Source organism: Charadrius vociferus, unplaced genomic scaffold, assembly GCF_000708025.1.
Source record: "Charadrius vociferus isolate BGI_N301 unplaced genomic scaffold, ASM70802v2 scaffold90, whole genome shotgun sequence".
In the NCBI taxonomy this organism is placed as follows: domain Eukaryota; kingdom Metazoa; phylum Chordata; class Aves; order Charadriiformes; family Charadriidae; genus Charadrius; species Charadrius vociferus.
In genome coordinates, this window is record NW_009647222.1 from 7,584,964 (window position 1) to 7,605,333 (window position 20,370).

Consider the following 20,370-nt stretch of genomic DNA (forward strand, 5'->3'; position numbering starts at 1 on the left):
TAGGGAAATGATCTAGAAATAGCGATGCTTCAAAGTGTATCTACTGCAGTTCTCATCCCAGACAGCCAGCTAGGAGGAAAGCATTAAGAATCAATCACAACAGACAGAAGAACGGTGTCATTCTTAGAACACAAGAATGATACAAGAAAAACCTCCGCACAATATTATTCTACAAGACTGTTCACATTTCCTTACAAAACTACCTTTCAGTATTTCACGCTCATCATTAACGTGTTAAAAAAATAAGCATTACGAGGACAGTCATTGGCTTTCAGGAATGTCTTTAAATGAGACATGCTAAACAAAAACCTGCAATTTAGGTCTTCAAATGAGCAACCCTCCCTCATTAAACTGATTTTAAAATAAATATAAATACAGAGAAAATAACTTGTACAAAGTAATATCCAGAGACTATTGCGTATTATGGACCTTTAAACACATAACTGCAAAATTAAGGCTGAAGTCTTCATACTAGGGAATTGACTTAGCTTTGTCCTTGCATTTACACCTTTGTAGATCAAGCCTCTAAAATTATTAATTATGTATTCAGTAGTTTGGTCCTGCCACAATTTGTCATAAATTCAGGTAATGAATATAACATGACATACAAAACTGTGTTTAGAATATTTCTGCATTAGAACTGGAGAACTCAAGATAAACTGAAGTCTTTCACTTTTCAGTCTGTGGATTAAATTTTAAATGTAAGTAGTGGATACTGTTTACAGAAGGCCCCTAAAGGCATTAATACTGTAAGATCAAAGGCAATAAACCTTTCTAGTTACTTCTTTCAGTAAGAAGGGACTGCATGCAGCTGACTTTCCTTCCTCTAACAATGGGGTTACTGTGTGCAAGCTTTGCTGAAAGCGTAAGATGTATTGAATGAGTGCTTTAAATCCAGGCTCAGGAATAAAAACCTCAGAATACACTGTGCATGCTCAGGACTATACCACTCTGCCTCAATAAAGGTGCATTGACAGAGCTTGCTCCTGGCACCTGATTTTCCAAAGGGCAAGTACAAAATGCAAACAGAACAGAAAACCCAGAACAGTTCCCACAGAAACAGCCTGCTCCTGGCTACAACTTTTCTTTGAAGCCCCACATGGCCCCATGACCATATAGAAAGCTGCATATGTGGTTACATGGTTGTAAGTATGTATAAGACTCGGCAACTAACCTGACTCTTGTCAGTAAGAAACCCTAAATTCATAAGGAATTGGGAATTCCTCAAGATTCCAGACCCAAGCAGACCTTTAAACAAGTTTTAAATTGTTTAAGAGAGTCTTTTTAATATATATTTAATATTTTTTATAGATATAACACATACATGCACACACACATATCAGTCACGAGGAGAAACTGTTTGTATACCTCAGTAGTACTATGGAAAAAAACCCGTGGAACTACAGTTTTAATCCAGATTCTAGAAATTAATGAACTTTAGTAATTCAAACATTTTAACATTAACCCAGCTCAATCTGAATTGCCTTATCTACATGTCTAATTTATGCCTAAGAGAAACTTTTCATTATAGTATGCTTTTTATGTAAAATCTTCAATGCTTTCAGGAAGGATCTTTTGAGGATTTTACACTGCATTTCAGAAATTTCTTCTTGCCAATTGGAAATTGTTAACTGAGCAAAAGGTGTTATGTACTTTCTGTTTTACTGAGTAACAGGCAAAGGAATGAACCTCTTGAAAAGCATCAGCAGTTAACAGTATGTAATCTGCATAGTCATAGTTTTCACTTACCTTGTACAAGGTTAATATTACTAAGAAGGCATCCCATAAACAGCAAGGAGATAAACTGAATTTTCCAAGAGGTAGCAAAACACTCTGAACCATCAAATTTGATTATCCACAGACAAAAAAGGAAAATAAATACTGTCTGTCACTGCAAACTGTGTTATAACAAATATTTTTGAAGTCTCAAATCCCAGCTGAAAGACTCACATCATTAGGTGCTGCTCTCCTTAGCTTATCTACTACATATTATTTCAGTCTGATGTGTATCTTCTTACTGAATGGAAAGTAATACAAGCCAGACTGTTTTAAATGCCAGATTTCTTATTCCACTAGAATCACTACTGGACTACAGCTGAACTACAATAATTTAGGAATACGCTTTCTCCGGCTTAACCTCCTAAACACAAAGTTGCTGAAGTGACCATGAATACTATGTAGAATTCACCTGAGCGTAAACACAAATGTTTCCTCCCCTGAGCAGACACTCTTGAATTTCTAGTCTTACATCGAAGACTATTTTCTAAATAGTGTATGGCAAAAAAAAGCCCAAACAAAAAAAAACCCAACAATATCCATTGTTGGCAAAAGAGATTTCCTCCATCTGGGAAAAAAAAAATAGAACAACAAAACCAAACTATCTTTTTCTTGAACACAGGCAGAGAGAAAGTAGGTAGCTGGTAAAAAGAAAGCATGAGCTATCAAAAAGAATCTTGAAATCTGATGCTTCCACTGGGGGGGGGAGGTGGAGAAACCCGCAATTCCCACCATCCCATTCTCCTTCTCCCAAGGAAGTCCACAGAGAGGAAAAGCAGACCTAATTCAGGATCTTTAAAGTCCTAGTATCCAAACAGACATTCTACTTTGAGGTACATTAGTAAGACAGCAAGAAATGGCAAAGTTGGTTTTCAGAAGGCTACGTGAACGAGGCTTAAGCAATTCAATTCATAGTGCTCTCATCAAAAGTAATCTTGCCAAGCTGCTGTTAGTTGGGTTGTGGGTTTGGTTTTTTTTTGATAACTAGGAAGGAATAAAACAAGGTATTTTGATGGCATCAATTTTATTGATATTTGCATGCAAGACTGGGGAGTTTCCTAACTGAAGTTTCCAGTTTCCTGCAAAGTAAACCTTTGATACACTTTGTGATACTGTTTGTATCTTTAAGGAAACATCTAAAGAATTACCTCAGAGCAGTCATTCATCACTTAAAAGCTGAGACCATAATAAGCCTGAGAAGCTGTAGTAAAAACTGGTATGAAATAAGATTTCTCCTCCGTCCCCTGGAAGAGGAATAGAACTACCTTATTGAAGGGAGTATTTCTACAGTTGTGACAGTCTCTTTAGGATACAATTCAAATTCTACTGCCTCTCTGCAAGATGTTCTGAAGTATGAAAAAACACCTTGGAAAGCAAACAGTTTTTGTTCTACACACTGGGAAATTCCTGGTCATCCTCCTGTTGGATAAGTACGTAAGGAGTAACAGCCCACTCTGCAGTGGTGTAGTAAGAGGTAAAGAATTAATGGAACAGTAATATATGCAAGGAGCTATTCTGATGGTTTGTTCAAAAAGCACTGGAAATGGTTTACACCTAGCACCTCTTCCATATTGCAGTTTCTTCTTCCCTCTTCTCCCTTTTTTTCTTACAGGAGTGTGCAAAAAAACCAAAACAACCAAACCACAACACGGTTTTGTGACAATTTATCTACTATTTGCTTGTTTGTTTTGGGGGGGTGGTTCTGTTGTTTTGGTTTGGTTTTTTTCCTCTCCAGTTTTACTCCACTGTTGCTTCTTGCCACCCCCTTTATAAAGCCCCTCAAAAAACTGAAACCCTACCATTTTGTCCAAATCTCAATCACTCATGGCATTATAGTTGATAAAAACAGAAAACAGGTATTTTTGGAAATGAGAAGAGTGAATTTTTTAAGCTGGGGGAACAAAAGGGGAAAATGGCATGGCATAAGGAAGGGCCTGAGAGTTAAGAAGTCCTGTATGCCAGCTGCTGGATCAGAGAGCTGGAGCACCTCTCCTATGAGGAGAGGCTGAGAGAGTTGGGGTTGTCCAGCCTGGAGAAGAGAAGGCTCTGGGAAGACCTTCTAGTGGCATTCCAGTACCTAAAGGGGGCCTACAGGAAAGACAGGGAAGGACTTTTTACAAGGGCATGTAGTGATAGGACGAGGGGGAATGGCTTTAAACTGGAAGAGGGTAGATTTGGAATAGATACTAAGAAATTTTTACTCTGAGGGTGGTGAGGCACTGGAACAGGTTGCCCAGAGAAGTTGTGGATGCCCCATCCCTGGAGGTGTTCAAGGCCAGGCTGGATGGGGCTTTGAGCAACCTGGTCTAGTGGGAGGTGTCCCTGCCCATGGCAGGGGGGTTGGAACTCTATCTTCAAGGTCCCTTCCAACCTAAACCATTCTATGATTCTATAATTTATCAAAAAGCCATGGAACTAAGCAAATCCATAGGACTTGGGTGTTTGCCAGGAATACTGCTGTGGACTACTATACTGAAATCTGATTGGTTTATCTTAAATTATGTCATCAATTAGCCATAAAATGTCTGATTTGCAAGACACTGTCAATCATTTTCATTTGGCAAGTGATTTGTAAAACTTACCCTGTTACATTACAAAACTTACCCTGTTACATTACAAGGCATTTTTTAATTTTCACGCACCCTGGAGTCTTTTCTTCTTTGCTGATTTTTTTCACTCTGTACTGTCGAATCTCTCGCACCAATGTATAAAAAGCATCCTCCACTCTCTGCATTGTAAAACACAACTCCTTAAAAACTGCTTCATTAACAATTGTGACATATTGGGACACCCACGGCAGGGGAAAAAACCACAACAAAACCACTGAAATTATAAGCTTTACTTGAGAGAAGTATATGGATCTCCATTTATATATTTAAAATGCTGGGCTTGCACATTTGCTGCTTAATAAATACTTTTTAATGCAAGCATGAAAGGCACGCTCAAAGAATTTATTGATTACCAATTATTATGAATGTCTACGCTTTTTTTTTCTGTGCAAGGTAACAATTGGACAAAAAAGAAGAATTATTATCTTCCACTGCATACCACGCTGAAAATAACACTGCTTGTGTTACTGAATCTTTTCACACAGTTTTGTGGGCATGGCTGTATTTAGCAGGCACAAAAACTTATTAGATTGGTAACTGAGGGGTACTTATAAATACACACAGTTAACCACCTATTTTCGCTGCTTAGCCAAAGTGAGAACCTGTTACCGTTCAGGCAGGCAAAGAAAAGTAAGCACATTTATGTCTGTTCTTTATATAAGAAGGTATAATTTCTTTGCAAAAATCTGTGGAACAAACAGAGTGTAGAAAAAGTCTAACCAGGTAATTTCCTAAGAGGTTACAAAGAAATAAAATCTTCTAAGAATACTAAATTTGGGGCGCTATTGTTTTTAAAGCTACCTAAGGGCAAACAGCCTGTGAAGTTCAGCTGCTCACGTTTTCCTCTGGTTGAGGAGAGCTCTTCAAGTATTGCAGAGATGACAAAGAGCTATGTGTTTTGCTTTTCTGGTCTCACATCCTACCTTTCTGCAGCTCTGCTTTTAGGCCACTTGGATATCATTGTATCATAAGGATTTAAAAAAAATTACGAGGACTGAAGGCATCTTTAAGCAAATACAAGATAAAGAGGTACAGCACCAGCTTTAAGTTATAATATCTGTCATTTTAAACTGAGTATATCTATGCACAAACTTAAAAATGTTAATTTGTGAGGATGTTCTTGTCGTAACAAGATGCAAAATGCTTAGGTGCAGCTCTTAAAGGGGAGAGCAAATCTCTCTGCCTTACTGTCAATCTCAGTTGTCTCCTTAGTCAGATCAACAGGGTTGTTAATTTAATACAAACTCATTCTTTGAAAATTAAAACAGAACAGATTGATGATTGTGGAAAACAGTACCAGCATTTAAGACCCGAAATTTATTACTACCCAAATGTCCAATCTGGGCTTTTATTTGGCAGTTTTTCCATAAATTGTCTCTCCAAACCATCTTCATATTATGCACCTAATAACAAAAATAGCTAACGTTTACTGCCACGGTTATTGGGTCATTTGGCTTGAACTGCGCCATAGGTTATCACATTGAAGACTCATTCTTAACACACTGCTGCTTATCTGAGGGTTCTCCTGAACTAGAGCCACTTGAATTTAAAGATTAAATTAATTAGATTTATTTCTCGGATTGTATTTCTCTGTTGTATATAACTTGCCCTGTTAGCATGTAGTGAAGTACTGATGAGGTGACAAGTCTTGCATTCCTGGTCTGAGAGTTTGCAAAATGTAAAGAAAGCCATTAAAAAACACCAAAAATCAAGTAAAGCTCATACTTTCATGTTTTCCTGGAAGAAATTCAAGTTTATTCCTGAAGAGGAAACAGTAAAACATTGATCAGCTGCTACGTGCCAAAGCACAGGCTGTACAAGAATCAACACTTTTTGCAGATCTACTGTTTTGCAGTAGAAATATGCAATTTGATTATAGAGCTTTCATATGAATAATTAGATAACAATTCTTCAGTTAACATTTATTGCCAACTTTCCCATCACCAATATGAGCTGTAATTTGCTTTAGCAATGCAGAGAGGGGGAGAGACACAGACAGAGTGAGAAATTGCTACTACTGCCACCACCAAGAATAGTCTTATGAATCCTATTGAGGAAATTATTCTGAAAGAAAATCTGTGGAGACACGTTTACTAATTTCATTAGCACAAGGTGACCTTTAGAAGAGCTAAGTGCCAATCTTATAAACTTAAGTCATTTTAATACCAATTTCTTTTAAGATTCTTCAGTATTTTTTCCTTAAATGAGCATGGACCATATATCTAAAATATCATTAACCAGTTCTGTCAGCTGTCAAAACTGGACGCAAAAGTATTCTTTGGCAGATATTAAAAACTTCAAAATCTAAACTGATGTTTACTTTAACAGCCCAAAGAACCCACGACCCTGAGGCAATGTTTTCAACATGTTTTAGACTCCTAGGAGACAGCCAAACATTCAATTTAAAATATGACTATATGCAAAGAAGTATTATTTCAAATACATACCAAAGTAGAAATGGGAATTTTCACATGTTCTGCTTCTGTAAATAGCACTTAAAGGAAACTAATGAAAATTAGCCTTGACATCTCAAAAGTGTTGTGTCCACCTTTACAAACTTTATCAGAGTTGGTCTCCTAAAACCAACTGTTAGACAAATAAAATCAAAATTATTCATGAGGACAGGAGCAAAAATAATGCTGCTCACTTGCATAAAAGCACTCCCAACATAAAACTTTGTAGTGGTAAAGTCATCTTACCCAATACTGGAGAATACACAAACCTGCAAAAATTGACTAGCTCATGTAACATTTAGCTTATAGGTTATAGTGCTCCTATGGTGGTTATCATAGTGTTATCGTGTTATCCTACAATGGTTAAATACCAGACATACATCAGTAAATTAATAGTAAATATTGCACAAAGTGATTAAAGTTACAAAGTTAATCACTCCAAAGTTAAGAAGTGCCAGAACTACAGCTGTCTGTCCTACCTGAATTTTATCCATTGTGCACATGTATCCCTTTTTGCTGCACCTATTTACCTTTACATTAGGTAAAGAACAAACCTGGTTCCTCAGCATCCTGGAAGTCATTCAGCACACAAGTTGGATGCCAGAATTTGTTTCAACATTATCCAAACTTTTCTTTTTTTCCTGGGGCCTTGTTCTTGGGAAGGACTAAACTTTTTTGGAAAAGTGACATGAAAAAACTCAACCCACATTGTGAGATCTGACAAAGTTGTAAGTGAAAACAAAGTTTTAAAAATGGAACCTGTACACACGAACTACATTAAAAATGGCTTGGAATGAAACACATACAATATCATTAAACAGATATTGTATATAACATTAAAAAAATGGCAAGTTGATGCAATTAAGCTGTCTAAATTATCAGCGTAAGTGATGCAACATGCCTTACAAAACCACCAGTACCGACACATGTTTACATTTAGAAATAGGACTACCACTATTTTTCATAAATTACATTATATTATTTTCAGTCAGTGGTCTAATTAAAAATAGTAGTCTGTAGCCTTATACCCAAGTTGTAGGGTCCACTAAGCAAATATTTCACTGATTAACTCAATTGATTTGTATGAAAATTCACACAGGGATTTGACTTAAAACACAACCTTTTTGCACAAAGTTAAAGTTTACATCTTTATTGCCAGTCTGAACCAAATAAAAACCAATACATTAACTTTTAGAACAACTTATTTCTGCCCTTTATTTCAGTGTTTTTTCTCTTTCCTATTTTTGACCTGGTCTATAAATTTTTGAAAACCTTAAAAACTGACTTAATTAGAACTGAGATATTCTGCATGACTATACAATGCCATCATTTAAAAAAAGTGTCTTGGCAATCAAAACAGACTATACAGACAACTCCTTTCCATTTCCATCTTCCCTGTTTCCTTCCCCAGAAACCTTCCTGATTCTCTCTGAGCTCCAGAAGTGGGACATGGGGAAGGGCTGAAGCAAGATGATGGTGAGGGCCCTTCGACAGGGCATTAGTGCTGACGTTTCAGTGTGGTGGGAGGTACGTACAGGAAAGGAAAAGAAGGTTCCTACTTCTAAATATTCATGTCAGACTTTCTGTAGACTCCAGAAGCTACCAGACCACCAGCTCCATCAGTCCATACTTGGAAGTTCTGCATGTAACCAGAGGGGACCAGATTATTTACTTATTTATTTTTAACTAAGGACTGAATGCTGCCCACTAAAAGTATAGTCCGTGGGCCACACACAGTTCGCAAAATGTTTTGAAACCCCTAATTAAAAAAGTTACATTGGAAGGGGGGTGTATATATATACACAGACTTTTTTTTTTTATATATGACAGCATGACTGAATAATTGTATGTAAATGCACATGTATACACGTGCACATATCAAAAGTGATATGTGCAAATACACATGAGCACATACATGAATATTTAGATGATCTTGCTGTAGTTAAAGATCAGGTTCTTTCTCTAGAGCCCTTTTGTCTTCTCAAAAATATTTTATTAACACAGCATCTTATGAAGCAATTTCATAACACACGTTATGAACAGCACTGCTAAAGAATCAGCAACTGTACCTAGCGATTCTGACTTTTAGAAGCCATTCTCAGAGTCTGTTGGGCATCTTTGTTTTAAAATCTATAAGACACCTTTAGGGAGTCTTATCTGGAGGGAGTGTAAAGCTCAGCTTTGAAAAAATAAAAGCCAAGAGTCAGATCCCTTCTATAATGTTTTAGTTGGCACCTCCAGAAATATAAAGTCACAGATAATAGCAGTGAAATTATAGAATGACAGTTCATATATGACTGATCTATTGTCTTCTGTAACAAGTACAAACTTCCGGCAGACCTCTTAAAAGTCCACAAGATAAAAAAAGCAGATACTACTTTGTGTAAACAAAGATTATAAAACTGAACAGGAGTGGTGATTTTTGAGCATGCGTTTTTGTATGGGCTAGGCATAGTGGGGCTGCTTGTAGGAGTAAGCTGCAGGTAGGGTGGGGAGAAGGAATTGCTGAAGATACACCATCACATCAAGATACTTTTAATAAAAGTGGCTACGCAAAAGGAATGTTTCCTCAACAAAGCCTGATGCTCTACAAAACAGGCTGAACAAACTAAAATCTAGATGTTAGTACAGAACTCCTATTATTTCAAACCTCAAACAAAATTTCAGAGTTGTTCTTTTTTTATCCTGACATCTCAATGACAGTCGCTCATACAGGACTTTCCAAACAAGAACATTGTAATTATTCAGTCCACTTATACGCCACATTCTTCAGAACACTTTTGTGGGCTAATTTATTATCAGCCATTAAAGTTGTGTAGTTCTGGGGGTTTAATCCTACCTAACAGAGACTTTCTCTATAGCCAAAAGTTAGCATTCCTTTGACTTCTCTGTGAAATTTTACTAATTAGTCCAGGTTTCAACTTGTCAGAAACTTGGGTGGGTGCAGCAAATTTGCACTAATAAAATATTCATTTCTTATATCCAAAAATAGTTTACATACGGTCTATAAGGAAATTCTGCCAAGTGATGCAGCTGAATCTATTTACTAGTTACACTGAGCAGTTACTCAAATTGCAGTATTCTGCTCTTATTTGCCTCCTTCTACTACACCGAATTCCTAATTCATAACTTGCATGTAACACTTCTGATTATGTGTAAGTTATTCAGCCACTTACACTCTTCAGAGAGTGTAAGTTATTCAGCCACTGATCTCATTGGTACTGATAGTAAGTCTTTACTCTCAAAAGAAAAACCACAAATCAGAATTTTGCAAAGAGGATGCTTTCTTCCAGAAGTACAGAACCAGTTTGATCTATATAGCTTATCTTCTCCTCAATACACAGATGTACCACTCTCTGCACTTTTGTCATAGCAAACCCAGAGAGAGGCACTGACAGGACCCTAATGGCTGCCTCTTTCACCTATACCAGTGGGATAGAATAAACCAACAGTGAGCTCTAAAATCTTAGAAGAGTATCAGTTTACACAAGCAATTAATCCAGTAATTTCAAAGAGACTTATGGTCAACTGCTTAGCTGTAAAAGGTATGTCAAGCACATCCCACTAACACTGAATCAATGCCTCAAAGAACAATTCCTTTTGTTATTAACAAAAAGACTTAGAATAAACTAATCAGCTGTTTGTCTGATTAATCCTCTTGCTAAGGAAAAAAGCATTTCACCTTTAAGTAGGAGTGCTTTTTATTCTATTAAAACCTATCACAATGTTAAGAATGCTGCAAACATCTGACAGTGGAAAGTAATAGCAGGCCAGGTCTCATTCTTTAAGTTTGCGCAACTGAAGCAAATCACTCATTAATAAACAATTATCAGTTGTCAGTGAGTTGACAGAAAGAAGAGACACCACAAGAATTTCTACTCTGGAGAAAGAGATATATTGGTATGACCAAGCAATTGTCCACACCCAGAATTAACATTATGGTAATTCAAATGAGAGTTCTCTATTTGCGTCTGCTAAGTTTTGAGCTTTACCTGTCTTGTCTTTGCTGATGTTTCAATGAAAGGAATTCCATAACTTCTTGCTAAATCCTGAGCTTGTTTTGTATCTACTGTTCTGGAAGGCAAATCACATTTGTTTCCTACTAGCACCATGGGGACATCTTCAGAGTCTTTAACTCTCTTTATTTGTTCCCTAAGGAGAAAAAAAAAAAAAGAGACAATTTATTGAACAGGTATTAATATTGTTTTAAAATCTACCATATAAACTATGAAACAAAGTTAAATTAACAGATTCCAACATAATTTTTATGTTCGTTTACCGCACATACAGAAGCCATCAAAAAAATAAATTCACCAATCCTGTCACCATCAAGTTTATCATCTTATTTGGAAAAAAAAAAAAAAGTTGCATTTTGCAAACTACTACAGATTTTGGGGTCATTTGTTGTCATTACACTATTTTTTTCCATTTTTTGTTTTTTGTGGTTTGGTTAGTTGGTTTTGTTTGTGGGGTTTTTGAAGTTTCTAACAGCTAATGCCAGAACAAGCTTAAGAAGCTCTGGTATAAATCTTCCTACATATATCTCATGCTCAGCACTCATAAAACTCAATTCATTTGATAGGATAAAACACTGTCAAAAGTGCTATGCTTGTCATCTTGTTTTGTTGTTTTGGTTTCGGGGGTTTTTTTGGTTGTTTTTGGTTTCTGAATTAAAGACAGAATTACAAACTCTCAATTTAGACAGGAGTTTTTAAACTTTGAAGACCACTGGTCTGGTGCTCTACAAAGAGCTATTTGGTAAGGGAGACCTTTCAAATACTAGTTATAAAGCATCCTGATATACTAGTTAGATGTACTTGTCAAGAATCTCAAGTAACGATCATTATTTTCATTACTTTTGCCGTCCCAAATAATCTAGCTGTATATTCCTTATTAATATAGTCACTGTTTTCTGTTATTTCTTTAGAAGCCTTCAGCTTCAGTCCGCAAGGTCATCCACAGGTGTGTGAATGCACAGTAGAAACTCCAGCATTCAACTCACATTCTTTGAAATAAACTGCGGTGGCCGCCTTATGCAAATCTGCAACTCTTCCTCCAAAAAAGGAAAATTCCACATAAAAACCCCTACGCTCCTTTCCCCCCGCCCCTTACATCAACACCTATCTTACCTTTGTCCCTTCTTCCTCTACAGCCCATTTTTTTTCTGAGAGCAATAGATAAGGTTTTTTTAATTAGTAATCCCTGCTGTGCTCTTAACTTCTTTTTTTTTAAAGAAGTCACCAGCACCAATACATTATGTTTAATATATAACAAAATTTATACAAAGGCTCGCTAGCTCAATTTAAATATAAAAAAGAAACAGTCTTGAAAGAAAGCGTTCACATTCTCAATATTGATCGCTCCCTGGATTAGCATGCAGCAATTTTGCCCCTCTCATTTGCAACAGCACTCCCATGATTCTGCAGCTGCTCCAGGGAGATAGGCCAGCGGTAAACTATTTCTGTAGGTAGGCATCTACCTGTTTAGCTACTCACATGAGCACACTACACAATCAAATGAGCCGATTTGCTAGCATACAGGAGAAAACGAAACCGTGCGATCAGGGCAGTCCCACCTCCTGACTTCAATTACCTTGAACTGTCATGGTATCCCACCTTATATGAAGAACTGCAACTTCTATTTGTAATGAAAAGTGCAACTTCAGCTTATGAGTAGGTGTTCAGTTTGTGGCAATACTGATAGCAGAACACTCCTCCACCATACAGCAACATAGATCTGACAGCATTATAAATGCCTAACTATGAATAGCTTAACATTACAGGTTTGGGACTAATCTTAGACTGATGCTGCTAAACTCCATGATCTTCGGTGGGATTTGCATTGCCTTCTGACAGAATACCTAAGGAGAATTCAGTATAATAGTAAGCTGCTAAATTATAAATCATCTGGTATGGTCATCACCAAAGACTGCTTCTATTTCTATATTAGTGTAGCTGACAAAGAAAGCATGAATTGTAATTTTTAACTGATTATTAAAAAAACCAACAACCTAACATGAAAACTAGTAACAGGTTGTTTTTTAGCAGTCATCCTGGAGCTCAGATTTTGTCTATGTCTCCTCTTAGACATCAGGACTCACACATCTCACACGTTAGTCTCCTGGTAACATTCCACAGGTATTTCCCTCCACTCCCAGAACAAAAGCTAACAATTGACATTGTTTGTAAAATTTAAATTGCATATGTTTTTCCATCTTAACACACAATTTTATTTATGGAATGGGCGCAGTTTATCTTTAGGTAAGTCTTCACTATGAACAGGCAGAAATACTAAGTCACATTAGTCTATAACATAAGAGCTTTCAGACATTTTGCCTGACTAACTTGCAAACAAGGCAGCAGATTTTCAGATTACCCAAAATTACAGACCTACAAGTGCACACGTAAGTTGCAATGTTGCTAATTTGCAAGTTTCCCCTTAGATGCTCTTTCAGAAGAGATCATTCTATTATCTACTGTAAAAGCAAGCAACTTATCCACCTAATACAAGAGTTAGTCAATTATCTTTCAATATACACACCTATAATGGTGAATATCTTCAAAAGACTTCGTATTGTTTATAGCAAATACACACAGGAACCCTTCTCCTGTTCTCATATATTGGTCCCTCATTGCACTGTATTCTTCTTGACCTGCTGTATCAAGAATATCCAAGAGACATGTTTCTCCATCGATTACTACTTGCTTCCTGTAGGAATCCTAAAAGAAAAACACATAAACCTTGGTTAAACACGAACAAGATTTCAAAACACCTATAACTCAGAAGATATTAAAGTTGTTTACTAATAATCAAGCATGACTGAAAACACCGAAGAGTTAAAATCCAACTCTACAGCTGGAAAACAGTGTCACATATTGACATGTTCACAGTAATCCAGAAGTGGAAAGAGCACTGAAAGGACATATTCTTATCTGTATTCTGAATCTTCAGTGAGTAACAGTACATATGCACACACACAAGAGTAAAAGGACGCACTTCTTATTTTGCTCAAAATGACAGAAATTACAAATTGGATACAGATCAAGAGCATCTCCCCTTTGTCTCTGTTAATAGAAGAACTGAAGAAAATTGTAATCCTGATTTTAAAAGGTTTGACTTTCTTTAAACTACCTCAATGTACCAATTATTTTATTTTATTCTTTTAAGTAAAATTTGACCTTCATTCAATGTACATTTACAAACGCGCTGTGCCACAACACTGTACAAAATAATGAAAGAGTTCACAAGCAAGACAACTCCAAAAATCTATGCTACTGAAAAAGAGACAAAATATAAAAAGCTTTCAGTGTTTGAGACAGGAAGTCTCTTTTGTATGCCTAAGCACATGCATATAATTATATTTGTTATTAAGTTATCAAAGTCGAGTTGATATATTTGAAGTTCAAGCTTTTTAGCCATGACAGACCAACACAGAGTCACATAAAAGCCCTGGTGGGTTCACAGAGATGTTGGAACAAATTATTTCAGTGCTATCAATTCAAAAGTTTTCAGGTCACTGATTCAAATGGCTGAAATCTGTACAAAGTCCCAAGCAATTAGATATTAACGCCTATTTACAGCTCTTTTTGGTGCTAGGCTTCTATGAGTACATAGTTTTAGCAATAACATCATAAGCATTACTTGCCCAATAACTCTGTTTTCTATAAACATCTATATATTTGAAATAAAACCGTGTCAACAAGCTTTAAAATTAGGTCATTGAGCAGTGCCATGAATTATTCTCAGTAAACAGTGCTTGTGAAAAATAAAAGGTATGAACACAGTATCTTGGTATTACCTTTCAGATCCTTTAGCTAGAGATTAACACAATATTGCTATTGTTCTTTTTAACACTATACAGAAAGGAACCTAAGCTCCTGGGAAGGGAATTAAAGAATTAAAGTTGCAATTCTAGCCAACTTCAAGATTCATTCAGAATTACCTTCCTTCACACCCATTTTAAGGTACAGTACATCTACTCCTGTGCATTTTCTATCTATTTGGATTTTTACAAAAGGTCTTTCCTGTTACTCATGCTAAAAAACAAGCAGGAGGTAATTGTATAGAATCAGTATCTTAAACTAAACAAACTCTGTAGTCTCACATTTATCTTGACCCTGGACGACACTTAACAGTATCACGTAAAACAATATTGACTGTTTACCTTAAAGATAAAAGTTTACTTCCAACATGATTTTGGAAATATTTATTTCACGGAAGTACAAATTCAGCACACAAGTAAGAAGTAGGTAACTTGCTTTAGAAATATATAAGCCATGTTTAAAGATTGATACAGCTGAGACAAATACAGAAGCTCCAATGTATTTTAAAAATAAAGTTAATATTCTATGTCATTACTTAAAGGAAAAAAAAAGAAACCCACACCAAAACCACCCTAAAGGACACATCGTTATTCCAATTCACTTAAATTCAACAGCAGATCCCCCATGTCCTATGATACCTTTATCACAAGTACTAGTAGAACTTCAGTATTATACTAGGCATATTTACAAATCTTTAATTTTCTCTTCTTGCAATTTGACTGCTAGTTTGAAAATTTGAAAAACATTTTTTGAAAAGCCTGTATTATTCCTTTACATCTTAGCACTTCAAAGGAAAAGAAATTCTCCTCAACTGAGCTCAAAACAAAAGCATTAAGTAATTTTCATCAAAGAAAATCATTTTTAAAAGAAAAGAAAATCACTTTCAAGAACTGCTGGCTTTAGCACGCCTCCCATCTTAGCAGTAGTAGCAAAGATGCAGCAGCATAAAGCACAGCAGAGGTACAAGAAGGAGGAACATTTTGAGATGATATTTGTTTTGCCCACTTCTGGAGAGAAAAATTTGTCATTAACTAGGAAAGGGATTTGAGGCAGAAGGAAAAGACAGACGTGGGAGAGAAAATTCAAGCTTATGATTTCCTTCCAAGCTACTGAAATAATAAATACTTCGCTTTTATGCCCCTTTTTCTTTTCCCCCCTGCAAAACATCAAACCTGAAATCTCATTTGTCACTGTAGGAAATAAGACTGAAGCACCACATTAAAAGCTTAGGCTACTGGGACCCCAACCCCATCATGGTGAATACCAGTGTAAACATACCCAAGATAAAAGTTGTTTATTTAAGTGTTACCACACTGTAAAAATTATCAAGTCCTGCAAAAGAGAATGTAGGCTATACCAAAAAGAAGCATTATGCCACTATAGTACTCGTGGCACTTCTGCTTCAAAATGCAATTGCAGAACCCAGATGGTCAAACTCCCCTTCAACAATGAAAAAACCAACCTTTTAATCTTTAAATTTCATAATTTATAAAAATCCAGTAACTTTACTGCACATCGGAAGATTTACAGTAATGAATGCAATGAAGAAACATCCAGTACAAGGTTATTAAGTAAGAACAAAATGCAAACTAGAACGCAACTTCGAAGTAGTACCTGACAGCAAATATGAATTCGCAATTTTTCCCCAGTATATCGACTCAGCATATCTATATCAAAAAGTTTTAATTTCATTAATCACTTAGCTTGCTTTTACTGGCCTTTCACATGCCATAAAAATCGACACGAATTACGCAAAAGGAGTAATAACTCCATCTGTTCACAAGCACTGATAAGAAAATATGATAGGAAATCTCAGCTATACACTACATATGGAGTTTATCTATAAAAAAAAGAAAAACACTGATTAATAAATCCCATCTAAGCAAGTAACTATCATTTTGTAAAAATACACTATAAGAGATTTAATATTAAAATATCACAGCTACTAGGACTAAGCTATTACTAAATATTGGTGGAAGTTTCACAGGTGCATAGGTCATTTAAGAACACAGACTTAATTATCAGTATTCCTAAATCGGTCAAGGGATTTTGCTAATCCTATTGAAAAACCACTGACAGGCAACCAAGGATGCTGCTCTTTCTCTAGGACATTTAAAAGATGACATATATTTAACACTAAAACATCCTGAGGCTTTAAACAAAAAGTAAAAATGAAATAAACATTTTAAAAATTATGTTATCCCACAAGGTATTGCAAATAAAGATTTAACAAACATCGACCAGTAGAGGGCACTAGTCCAACTGTTCTGTGTATTAGGCCAGATTTACAAGGGTTAGTGTACATACAGTTAAAAAAAAACACACTTAAAATTGCTTGGCCATAAATCTGTGCTTGGACATCTACTTCAATTAAAATATGAAATTGTGAAACACATATAAAGTATGTATAATTGAATAACAGTAGCCACCCAAACATGCACTCAGTTTAATTCCTCCCCCTGCCCTCCACCCCCCCATCATCTGCTATGCTCAGATATAAGTAAATAAAATACTCAAGCAGGCCATAAAACTTGACATTTTCCAAACAAGTTATTTGTTGAATCATTAGGTCTGAAGACAGCAACAACATTAACACTGTAAATGCATCAGTGATTAAATAACTAGTATATTTTTTCCTCTTTTCAACTGCATCATGTCTTCACAGCATGAGAATTTGAAGTGTTGAGTTTCACTTTGTTAATCACAGGAAAGATTTAAAATTATTCGGTAACTGTGTAGTTATGGAATCCACTATAGATAACAAATATTGAACTCTACCCCAAAATATTTGGCTTGATTCTTTATCTGTGAGGGAAAATTAGTATTTGGGCAACAGGCATATAGCAATGAAGAAACAGTAATAAGTGAGAAACAATAGCAGTGACACTACTGAACCATCTTAACTGTTATTATTTACCAGTTAAAGCAACTTTAGCCTTATTTCCTCATACTGCATAAAACACACTCTACAGCTATTGTTCTTTGATCAGCCCCTACCACCACAATTGCACCTATACAGGAAGCACAACCAAGCAACCCTTCTCAACTGAATGCGATTCTGCCCAGGCAAGGATCAACGCATTTAAACCCAACTACAAGCCCATGCTGTGGAACCTGCTTGCCACTCCAAATCACAGACCACTCTTACTGTAACTGAATTATTTCTTCCCTACAAGCTTACCTACAAGATTGCTCTATAGCACTGTGAGCACACAAGGTGATCTACCACATACCAGGAACACACAGTCTCCATCCTCAAAGTCTCAGAATTTACAAGATAAAAATGGTAACTAGTGTTCAGAGAAGAACTTGCAGGAGTTGCAGATTAATACTGTCACATGCGACAAGTTGTTGATGCTGCTAAAACCCATTAGGTTAAAGTTAGGAGTCAATGTGTCTTTCTTTCAGAAGAACATACTGATTCTGGACCATACCAGTCTTACAGTCACCCTGTATGCTACTAAATAAAAGCCATAGTTCCGTGATTTTAGGTTCTATAAGCAATGGTATTTTCCTTTTATTGTTTTACATTAAAATGTATTTGTTATTCCTCAAAATACTCAGCTTGTTGATTAGCAAAATGCCCCAAGTGATTTAGGAATACTGGCATTTAAGTTTTTGTGTTCCTAAATGGTTTACACCCTTCTAGCTTTATAGGACAACTTGTAACATAGAAGCTCCACAGTACTTTCTGTGATGCCTATGCACACCTCTAATCTAAGCGAAACCCAGATGATTACAAACAAGTAATGACTGACAAAGTAACAAAAACCAACATCCCCCAAAGTTCCTCTTAAAGGAAAAAGTAAAACCCCATTTTGCATGTTGCTCTCAATGAGTTTTGTGCATGTTCTATTTCTTAAGCATGTTTTTAAGATTTCACATCTTAGTAACTGAAAGACCTGCTCTCCTAGCGCAAGTCAGTCTTCCTCTCTCCACAGGTGTATTCACAAAATCTTCTACAAGCATACGTGAGGTTACTTGGCAATGCAAGAGAGAGACAAGATGACACAAAAGGCACATTAAGGTAAACTTAAACCAACACATCTCTCCTTGGGGCACATCAGTGAAAATACAGGCCTGGGTTAAAGTAAGACAGCTTCCTACCATCTCAGGGCACTGGCTCCTTTCACTTATGTCTACCTGAAAATAACTACATAGCCATTTTCCGAGTCACCATTTTAAGCCTAGATTTAAACCCCTTGTAATTCCTTCAAGTGAGCTTGGAAGTGCCTCATTGTATAAACATATAAATGAAGTCATAAGCTACAGAGCTTCAGTGCTGGGAACATAAAAATCTTGGGTAAATTATAGTGTCATTTCTCCTTTTATACGGTCTGAGGTTATTAAATCCAATGATCCACAGGAGATTTCAGACAACACTAGTATTTTTCTTATATTTAAAAGGCAGAACCTACTTGCTCATTAAAAGCCTTTAAAATATCGCAACTTTTAAAGCTTAAATACAATTTCAGATTTTGAGGAACTGTGCCATGTGTTTTAAAGACTCCACTACAGCAGCTACCTTGTAACGTTTTTCTACATACAGAAACACACACTGGTCTGTTTAAAAATAAATAAATAAATCAGGCTCCAAATTTTTGTGCATTCTCCATAGCATTCCACAACATATTTCGCACTGTGTGAAATAGATCCTAATGATAGGAGCTGAGAAAGCTTGACACGTATGTATCAGAACTATAAATTTTCCTCCTTGATACCAAAAAGGAAAGTCACATATAAGAGGCTGCGTAAAAAGCCATGAAGAGTTTTGCCAAGCATTTTCAAGTAAGTTTGGCAAATACTTTGTCACCATGATCCTACAAACACACATCCAAACTGCCCAACAAAACATGGCAATTGAGACTATATTTCAATTGAAATTGCTAGGTTTTTTTTTTTTACTGCAGCTGTTGTTCCACAGCCAGATCAAGAAGCACTGCGATCTCTCCAGTGCTTGTCCAATGCTGACCATTAGCTTTGAGCCCTTTTTAATATAAAGCCTTGTTCTATGTTTTTGTGGTAACTGTCGAAAAGTAAACAACTACCATTATTACTGATAATCTCTCTTCACAAAAAGTGTAAGATGAAACTGTTTACCTCTATTGTAGGGTCATATTCATCCACAAAGTGATTCTGAATTAGCTGTATTGTCAAGGCGCTCTTGCCTACACCACCAGCTCCAACGACAACAAGTTTATATTCTGTCATTTTTTAGCAGACCTGATGACAAAGAAACCAACATTAAGCAGAAAGAGTCAGGCTCCGACTAATGAAGATGCTGTTGGTGCGCTTTCATTCAGTATCACGTTCCTTTGCTATTACCGGAAAGCAACTCCCTCCCTGAAAGACAAGACAAAAAGCTATCAGGGAATGCTATTTCTCAAACAAAATTATACATAGGAAACACAGCGCGGGCGCTAAGGTGAAAGGCACCGATTACAAAGGGGTAAAAACCCAACGGATACTTTTAGACCTTTCTTTCAGAATTTAGTGTATTTCTTGCGAGGCACAGATGTAGCTCTCCGCTGCTTTCTCCCGGAGCCCCGCTGACTGCGGGAAACCTCCCGGGTGTTTTAACCAAAGCCGAGCCACCCCTCGGCTTGATCCACAAACCCGGCAAACCCGCCTCCTGCGAAGGGCCGGGCCGGCGGCGGGTACGACCACAGCTTCACCTGACGCCTTCACACCCCACACCCCCACCCCACC

General features: G+C 36.6%; 1 protein-coding gene across 2 annotated transcripts in view; it reads right to left on the reverse strand.

The window, feature by feature from the left end:
* The window catches only part of KRAS (Kirsten rat sarcoma viral oncogene homolog), a 22,896-nt gene extending 2,889 nt beyond the window's left edge, over positions 1-20,007 (reverse strand). Inside the window, exons 1-5 of one of the 2 annotated variants that reach the window (XM_009879678.1) lie at positions 19,762-20,007; positions 13,379-13,557; positions 10,831-10,990; positions 4,389-4,504; position 3,571 (exon numbers count right to left, since the gene is read on the reverse strand). In XM_009879678.1, coding sequence (XP_009877980.1) covers position 3,571; positions 4,389-4,504; positions 10,831-10,990; positions 13,379-13,557; positions 19,762-19,872 — 567 coding nt within the window. In that variant the 5' untranslated portion in view covers positions 19,873-20,007. The remainder of the gene's footprint in view (positions 1-3,570; positions 3,572-4,388; positions 4,505-10,830; positions 10,991-13,378; positions 13,558-19,761) is intronic. The other variant, XM_009879679.1, reaches the window with a different exon arrangement.
* Between the last annotated feature and the right edge of the window lie 363 nt (positions 20,008-20,370).